General features: G+C 41.8%; 1 protein-coding gene across 1 annotated transcript in view; it reads left to right on the forward strand.

Annotated features, from left to right (window-relative positions):
* Window positions 1–9,075, forward strand: part of SPTLC1 (serine palmitoyltransferase long chain base subunit 1) — a 65,080-nt gene extending 56,005 nt beyond the window's left edge. The window contains exon 15 of the mRNA XM_025423560.3: window positions 8,813–9,075. Within this exon, the coding sequence (XP_025279345.1) occupies window positions 8,813–8,885 (73 nt within the window). The 3' untranslated portion in view covers window positions 8,886–9,075. The remainder of the gene's footprint in view (window positions 1–8,812) is intronic.
* The last annotated feature ends 706 nt before the right edge of the window (window positions 9,076–9,781 follow it).

A 9,781-nucleotide genomic window follows, 5' to 3' on the forward strand; every position in this document is an offset into this window, starting at 1 on the left:
CCAACTGATGAACATCGAAAAGATGGTATATCCATACAGCGGAGTACAGGTCAGCAATTAAATAAGCTAACGTGTTACAACATTGATGAATCTCGGGCAGCCCGGGTGGCTCAGTGGTTTAGCACTGCCTTTGGCCCAGGTCATGGTCCTGGGGTCCTGGGATCGAGTCCCATGTCGGGCTCTCCACAGGGAGCCTGCTTCTCCCTCTACCTGTGTCTCTGCCTCTCTCTGTGTGTCTCTCATGAATAGATAAATAAAATCTTAAAAAAATAAAAAACAATATAGATGAATCTCAAAGACAAAAACATTCTGCTAAGTGAAGAAACCGCCAAATCATACAGCTTCTTTTTTTTTATTTTTTTTTTATTTTTTATTTTTTAAGTTTTATTTATTTATGATAGTCACAGAGAGAGAGAGAGGCAGAGACACAGGCAGAGGGAGAAGCAGGCTCCATGCACTGGGAGCCTGACGTGGGATTCGATCCCGGGTCTCCAGGATCGCGCCCTGGGGCAAAGGCAGGCGCTAAACCGCTGCGCCACCCAGGGATCCCTCATACAGCTTCTTATGCGAGATCACAGCTTCATTGTGCTACCTCTGTTTCTTGATTATATATAATCCCAAGAATGATAATAGGTTGCCATCATTTGGGGAAGTATATCCTTAAATTTTCATTCTTATGAAACTCTTTTGGCCTAGGTGATTCTTGGGTGAAATACTTAACTTTCTGAAAGATGTGGATAAGGGTATTGGCTGTTAGCTCCTTTTCTCTTAAAATTTAAAAATGTCCGGGGTGCCTGGAGGACCCAGTCGGTTAAGTGTCCAACTATTGATCTCAGCTCAGGTCTTTACGTCAGGGTCATGAGTTAGAGCCCTGCTTTTTGCTCCATGCTGGGTGTGGAGCCTACTTTTAAAAAATTAAATTTAAAAAAATCAGCAAAGCAAAACGTGTATATGGTTAAAAAAATCAAATTGTATAGAAGGATTTCCCACCCCAACAGTTCCCACACTCAGCCACACTCTGAGGAGGCAACCACCGAAAGCATTTCCCCTTTGTTCCTTCTGGAGAATAAAACATCTGTCTAAATATATGTTATGGCCCCATTTCCTCATTTATCACCCTGAGGTCGTCATTAGGATCTCCTATTTTGAAAATGTTTTGTATGTATCCTTTCCCCATTTTTCTATGTGGTTTACACACTCCTTTCTCTGGTTTATTTTTCTAGGAGCTCCTGGTTTGTGTGAGGCACCAACCCCATATAGTTTCACGCAGCTGTGCTGTTAAATATCTACCATTTGTATCTTAGCTCTCTCATTGAACAGAAGCCTGCATTTTTTTTTAAGATTTTATTTATTTATTCATGAGAGAGAGAGAGAGAGGCAGAGACACAGGCAGAGGGAGAAGCAGGCTCCATGCAGGGATCCTGACAAGGGACTCAATCCTGGGTCTCCAGGATCACGCCCTAGGCCAAAGGCGGAGCCAAACCGCTGAGCCACCCGGGCTGCCCTCAGGTGTAGAATTTAGTGACTCAACACTTAACGTACAACACACGGAGCTCATCACAAGGGCCCTCCTTAATAAGAGCATGGAACACTTCACTAGAGTGTCATCCTGCATGGGGCCCAGGCTAATCGCCGTATTTTTCTAATTTTAGCATGTGTGCTGCTGAAGCGAGCACAAGACCATTGAATCCTTTGTAAGTTGGTCTGGAACATTGTGTTCTGACACAGTTGACCTTTAAACAACATGGATTTGAAGTGCGCGGGTCCTCTTCTACGTAGATTTTTTTTCCCAGTAAATACAGCAGAATACTGTAAATGTATTTTTCCTATAATTTTCTTAATAACGTTTTCTTTTCTCTAGCTTACTTTACTGTCAAAATGCAGTCTATCACACACATAATATACAAAATATGTGTTAATCAGCTGTGTTATCGGTAAGGCTTCTGGTCAACAGTAGGCTATCAAGTAGTTAAGTTTGGGGGGGGGTCAGAAGTTACACGGGGATTTTCTGCTGCATGGGTGTCTTTGTCCCTAATCCTCCTATTGTTCAAGGGTCAACGCAGTTTGGTGGTTCTTTTGGTTTTTCTCTGGGTAGATGTTCATCGTACTGCTTACTTCCTTTCCTTCTGTTACAACATGGCCCTGGATCTCCAGAACAAGATTAAATGGTGGCAGTGGCACTGGGCATTCCTATCTTATAATTAATCATAAAGAAAACCCATCTAAAGTGTCTGTGTTACATTTCTCAACTTAAGTTGCTGTGGGATTTTTGGTATTATAGCCCTCAGCGAATGAATGGAGTTTGGATCCTCTGGGAAGCAGACATCAAGACAGAGATAGACGCGCAAGTGATTTGGCCTCTTGGTATGATGGATTGCCCTGGTTGATTTTCAAATGTCGAACTAGCCTTGCATTCTTGGTGGGGATGACGTGGTCATGATGTACAATTGTTTTAATACATCACTGGACTCACTTTGCTAATATTTGTTGAGGATTTATACATCTAAATTCATGAGAGAGGTTGATGTATAGCTTTATTTTTATGCACGCCCTGTTTGTACCGTGGTATCAAGGTAACGATGACCTCATACAATGAATTGGGAGGTGTTCCCTCCCTCTTTTCTTCACTGGCAGACATTTTGTAAAATTGATGTTAATTCTTTAAATGCTGGAGAAATTCTCTATATGAAAACATCTGGAACCTGGAAATATCTTTCTTCGGGAACTTTTAAATTACAGATTCGATTCTTTCGACGTTATAGGATTAGTCATGTATCTGTTTTATCTTGTTGGGTTTTGGTAGTTTGTGGTTTTCAAGGAATTAGTCCATTTCTTCTGAGTTGTCAAATTTCTGACACGTGTGACAAATGTATGATTTATAATGTCTGCAGGATCCTTTGTGGTGCCCTTCCTTCATTTTGACACTGGTGATTTGTCTCTACTCTCTTTTTATCCTTGTCAGTTGAGCTTAGGGTTTGTCAATTTTATTGACTTTTTTGACAAATATGTTTGTTGTTTTCACTAATTCTCTCATTTTCATGCTTTTATTTTCATTAATTTCTGCCCTTTAAAAAAAAAATTCATTCTTTCTGCTTGCTTTTAGTTGCTGTACTTTTCCTTTCTCTTCTTTTTCCAGCCTCTTGAGCTGGGGATTTAGATTACTGATTGATATATTTTCTCTTTTCTAATGTAACGTAAACATTTATTTTCTAATGTAAACACCATATTGGCTGAACCCCACAAGCTTTGATGTTGTATTTTCAATTTCATTTCAATGTTCATTCACCTTCATTCATTTATTTTTCAGTTTCCTTTGAGACTTCTGTTTTGCCCCACAAATTATTTAGAAGTGTTACTGAATTTCCAAGAATTTGGAGATGGTTCTGTCGTCTTTCACTTACTGTTTTCTAATTTGATTCTGTTCTGGTTAGAAAACACACTCTGTACAATTTAAATTCTTTCAGATTGGCTAAGGTTTGTTGTATGACCAAGGAAATGGCCTTTCTTCACAGTGAGTGTTCCCTGAGACTTGCCTACGGTATGTATCCTCCTGTTACCGGGTGGAGTATTCCGTAATGTCAGGCAAACCCAGTGGGCTGTGGCGTTGTTCGTTGCAGCCTTGCTGGTTTTATCTCTAATAGTTCTAGCAAACACTGCAGGCTGGGTTTTGAAATCCCCAGCTACAACCGTGAGTGTGTCTGTTTCTTTCTTCACCAGTTTTTGCTCCGTGGAAAAACTTGAAACTTTGCTGTGTGCTATACCTAAACTTAGGATTGCTGGATCTTAGTGGGTTGACTGAGCCTTTATCATTCTGTGATGCCCTCTTTTGTTCCTAAATAACTTTTTTTTTTTGCTCTGAAGCTTACTTTCTTTGGTGTTATTATAGTCGCTCTTGCTTCTTTTCTAATTCACATTTGCATGATACAGCTTTGCCATCCTTTTCTTTCCTACGTATCTATGGTGTTATTGTGAAGTCATGTTTCTCATAGACTGCAAGTGATTGAGTCATGTGTGTTACCCACGCTATCTCAACCTTTCTGCATTCTTAATTTTTTCCAGCTTTACTGAAGAACAACTGGTCTCTGTCTTTTAACTGGTATATTTATCCTACTACTATTTAAAATAGTCATTTATATTAGAGCTTAAGTCTGCCATTTTAGTGTTTTGTTTTCTATTTGTCCTCTTTTTTTCATTCCTCTGCGGGGTTTTTTGTCTTTGTTTTTGTTTTGCTTGCCTTCTTGTGAGTTACTTGACCATTATTCAGCATTAGATTCTTCTTTATTTATAACTTTTTTTTATATATCGCTTTGTGTAACTTTACTGCCAGTTGCCCTGTGACCCGATACCGCTGTGATACCCCACCACCTGTGCTCTATCAGTGTTTTACCCTGAGTGTAGAAGCCTTACCTCCATTTAGATCTTTGACTCTCCCCACTTCTTAAATATAATTGTCTTAAGTGTTTTCCCCTGCATGCACTGAGCACCACATCAAATGGTGTTATAATTTTGGCTTCAAATATAAAGTATACTTAAACTCAAGAGGGGAAGAACAGTCTGTTAGGTTTGCCTGCCTCTGTCTTCTCATTCCACTGTCCTTGTCTTCTCCTCTGTAGGTCCTACCATCTGTCTGTTGTCATTCTCTGCTTTACTCTGCTCAGGCTGCTATTAGACATCCTACGGCCTGGGGGCTTAAGGAGCAGAAGTGCATCCCTCACAGTTCTGGAGGCTGCAAGTCCAAGGTGAGAGATATTGGGAGGCGTTGTTTCTCCTGAGGCCTCTCTCCTTGGTTCATAGGCTACCCGCCCCCCCCCCCCACCCCGCCCATGTCCTCAAATGGCTTCTATGTGCACATGCCCTGGGTCTCTTCCTCTTCTTGTTGGTCCTATCAGAGGAGGACCCCATCCTTAGAGCCTTGCTTATTAACTTAGGTACCTCCTTAAAGTTCTTATCTCCAAAAACCATCTCATTGGAGGTTGGGCTTCAACATAGGAATGAGTGGGCACAATTCAATCGGTAACTTTCTTTTTTTCTTTTTTAGTGTTTGGGGGTTTTCCTTTACCAACCTTTAAATGTAGGTATGCTAGCACCAAATTCTTTAAATTTCCTTCATCTGAGAAGTCTATTTCCCCCTAATTTTTTAAGGATAGTTTTGCCAGGATACATGGTTGACAGATCTTTTCTTTTATGTCTAGAAAAATGTACCACCGACTTCTGGCCTTGATGGTTTCAGGAAAGAAATCTGGTGTTATTAATTCAGTGTCCCAGTACAAGTAATGCATCACTTCTCCCTGGTTTTTAAGATTTTTTTTTGTCTTTAGTTTTTTAAAAATTTAATAATGATGACATGTCTTTGTTTGGATTTCTTTGAGTTTATCCAATTTGGATTTCCCCCAGATTCTTAAATCTGTAGTATTATGTCTTTTGCCAAATTTGGGAAGTTGTCAGCTAGCCACACCTTCTTTCTCTTTTTCTGGAACTCAGATGATAAATGTTGGATATTTTGGATACTTAGTTAGACATCTGTTTCACAGATCCCTGAGACTCCATTCATTTTTTTTTAAGGTTATTTTCTGTGTTTTACTCAGACAGAATAAACTCCATTGATCTGTCTTCAAGTTCATGGATTCTATCCAAAGTCCTCTCCATTCTACTATTGAATTCATTCAATGAGTTTTTATAACTTCTATTTCTTTGCAGAGATTTTTTATTTTTCCATTTTTCTCAAGAGAATTTGTCATTATTTATTGAAACATTCTTAATTACACTGTTTTAAAATCCTTGGCAAATAATTTCAACATCCTTTCACTTCAATATTGGTATCCAGTGATTTTTCTTTCTCACAGGGTAGTTTTCCTGATTGTTGGTATGATGAATGAATTTTTATTGTATCCCAGACATTTTGGTTATTGTGTTAGGGGACTCAATGCTACTTAAATCTTATATTTTAGCAGTGAAAGTGTCCCCTTTACATTTACTGTCTAGGTTCTGACCCACTTCTGTAGGCTGTGGTTCAGTGACAGGTTAGTATTAGAGCTTTACAGTGCTGCTGGCCAGCCTCATTCTTCTGGCACTTCTGGGGTTCTCACTCCACCCCCGCTGTTGCTGTCTGAAAGGTTGGACCATCTATGTTACTAGACCGCCTTCTGCCATGGAAGGGCTTAAGCCTCTGGGCCTGGGTCTTCTCCTGCCACAGGTGCTGAGCACAGAGTTGCTGGGCTGTGCTGATGCTGCTCCCTGGAGGGTCAGCAGCATTCCCGAGCAGTTCCTGAGTGCAGAGTCAGGGTTGTGTCAGCCCAGTGGGGCTTTGAAGGCAAATTGGGCTCCCTGCTGTGTCCCCGAAGTTGGTTAGTAGCCTCCATCTGGGCTCTGTTGGGCTCCTCCTTGCCCAGTTCTTCCACCAGGCCTTTCTTATTTACTTGTCTCTGCCATTGGCAGTTCCAGGTTTCAGGCCTCTTTGGCACCCATGTGGGGCATATAGGAGCTCAAAGCCCTCAGCACATGACCACACCTGAAGACCTGAGGTCTCCAACCAGTCCCCCTCTTCTTTTCCACTTTCAGAGTCCTTTTGCCATTCTCTGTCTGATTATTTCCAGGCTATTTAGTTGTATTTGGGAGAGAGGAGGTGGATAAGTGAATTTATGCATTCTTGTTCTTTTCTTTTCCTTTTTTTTTTAAAAGATTTAATTTATTTATTCGTGAGAGACACAGAGAGAGAGAGGCAGGCAGAGACATAGGCAGAAGGAGAAGCAGGCTCCATGCAGGGAGCCTGATGTGGGACTCAATCCTCGGACCGTGGGATCACGCTCTGAGCCAAAGGCAGATGCTCAACCTCTGAGCCACCCAGACGTCCCTATGAGTTCTTGTTCTGAAGCTAGAAGTACCATTTAAGGTTTTGCAAAATGGAAACTGGAATGAACCACTTGAAATCCATAGCCACAAGAGCCACTGCCCTCGCACAGAGCAGCCATTCGAGTGATTACTGGTTGAATGAACGAGTGAGTGGAGTTTTCATAATCTAACTTCAGGATCCTGGGCAGCCCGGGAGGCTCAGCGGTTTGGTGCCTCCTTCAGTCCAGGGCATGATCCTGGAGACCCGGTATCGAGTTCCACGTCAGGCTCCCTGCATGGAGCCTGCTTCTCCCTCTGCCTGTGTCTCTGCCTCTCTGTGTGTCTCTCATGAGTAAATAAATAAAATCTTAAAAAAAGTACTATGCTTTAGAATTATCTCTATTAAAAAATAATAATAATAACTTCAGGATTCTGAAGCCATTTTGAGACAGAGCCCCATTCTCTGGAGTACTTGGACAAGAGTACTCAAGAATGCTTCCTGGAGTTTGTAGGCTGCACCTTTCTGAGCAGAAACCCATTCATTGAACACTAATCTGAAGGTAGGAGAGTGTTATTCTCCAAAAGCTGATACTACCTGCTTATATCTCTGTTCATCTACCCTTCAGTCCATCCATCTCTCTGTCTGTATATAGGTATTTATCTAACCTTGAGGATCATACGCCTTTTTGCTTTTCAAAAAAGCAAAAAGCTTGCTTTATTCAGGATCCAGACATACTTAGTATAAGGACTCAAAAGACAACTCTTAGCCAGAGTCTTTCTTCAGGAAAGGAGACCAACATTTAACATAGAAAAATGAGAAGATTTTTAAAATTTTACTCTCAACAGCACTGGATTAACATGATAGAATGTCAGCATTTTTTAAAACCTCTAAAATATTGAGATTTCAACGAGCTCCCTTCAGCGCATGCTCCCTCTTCTCCATCAACATTATGATGCCTCTCAGATGTGGCTTTTTAAACGAAAACATGTTAATGAGGCAGTAAATAATTCCATAGCGAGATATTCACTGCACAGGGTGTGTTTCACAAAGCATAACACCCGTAGGTTTTGTTTTTGTAAATCTTTGACTCCCCAGCGGATACCCCACTTTCTGTATTCAAGAGATGAATACATAAGGAATTCATTAAGAAATCAGGCTTTGAAAAAAAAAAAGAAATCAGGCTTTGGTGGGACAGCTTTGATTTGACACTTTTGAAATATGATCTAGGTCATGGTGGTGAATGGTGCAAACCTCTTTTTTGGCACCAGCATCTGGACTTGATTATTTTAAATTAGGTTGTGGGGTGCTGGCATCCCCCCCTCGATGGAGCTGCTACTGCAGCCAGACCTGGCATCCCAAGATGATGCGGGAAATTAGCATGCGCTCCAAATACCTGGCAGCGAACGTGTACGGTAATTCTTGGCTTTGTTGTTTCAGCGCTGCCTTGATCAGCTTATAGAATGCCACCCTTTATGCTTCATCAGCGATGATGGCTTTCATGCCAAAGGTAAATCAACCCTGGAGCACTTTATTTGTATCAAATGTCTTCCTCAGAAGCGTAAATGACACTAAGTAGGCTTTTCGGTGCATATTTATTAAATGGATTTTAAAAAAAGAACCATCCAAAATAACCTACCACTAATAATGTGGCTAGTGTGCTCTGGGATGCCTGTGGGCAGCTGTGTAGCTCCCTACCCGCTTTGTCTCATGGGCTTTGCTGCCTTTGCGGCCCCTGTGGCCAGGAGTTCAAAACCAGGCGGTCTCCCGTCCTCCACTGCATCTGTATTCAAACAAGAGTGGGTAAGATTGGGCTTTAACCGACTTTTCAGCAGCTATTATATCCAGTTTTCCTATTTCCGGAATGTTTATATCTGAAAGTTTATTTTTCAGGATCAGAATCTGGTGCAAAGAGAAAGAAAACAATCCATTTCACATCTGAAGAGCTTACTGACCATCTGTATTCCCTCTTCTATGTTGTTTCAGAAACAGTCACACAGCCACTCCTTGGGTAGCTTCATCGAAACAAACTCCATGGACACTCATGCCGCAAAGATGAACAGCTTGTTTTGATGTTTGGAAAGAGCTTTACAACAACTGTTTGGGGAAGAGATTCTGCACCAGGAAGATCCAAATGCAGAGCTTCATTCCCACACACACACACAGCAGGATGACCCCGATGGGTCCACTTCTTTCTCTCCGCATGTCTTAGCTTAACGTCACCCAGGAGTAAAGAATCTTAGCATCTGCGGTGTTGTGTTTCAAAGATGCACCTCCCAGGAACCCCCACAAAATGTCCTTACAGAGGAGAAAACATACAGACCCTCAGAGCCGGGGTGTCACCCAGACCCACTTGTGATGCCAGGGCCCTATGCACGCTCTATCCTCCAGTCTATCACGCAGCCACTCCAGCACGAACCAAAAATTGCCCTGAAAGATAGAATCTTGGGAAACCAATAATTTCCCAAAGGACCCTTGAATCTCCCATGCCTTCTAACCCCCACTCTGCAACATGCTTTGTGTCCTGTGCTCACAAATTCTCCTCCTAAATTTGGGATTGTTTTCCCGTTCAAGCGATGACATTTGTTTTTTCCCTTCCGTGCATCAATAATGCTTTCTCTAAACCACAAAGGGAGGGAAACTAATTTATTTGTTATCGAATAGGTGTTTATAGTGTTGGGAACATTACTGAGATTCCTGGGGCCTGGTTTCTGAATGACTTTTCATTTGGTTCCTGTGCGGAGCAAACACTCCCACATTGAGGACACAGGACTTGAGAGTCAGGGAGAGAGGATTCTGGTAACAGCCTCCCAGTTTCTTGGCTGTATAACCTGAGGCAACATTTTGAGCCTCAGTTTCCCCTTGTGTGAAACGAGGTGGAAGCACCTGCTTCTCCATGCTGTGCGAAGACCCCACAGGGGCAGAGGTGATAGGATGCTCATCCCACTTAAGATG

The sequence above is a fragment of the Canis lupus genome, chromosome 1 (genome assembly GCF_003254725.2).
Source record: "Canis lupus dingo isolate Sandy chromosome 1, ASM325472v2, whole genome shotgun sequence".
Taxonomy (NCBI): Eukaryota; Metazoa; Chordata; class Mammalia; order Carnivora; family Canidae; genus Canis; species Canis lupus.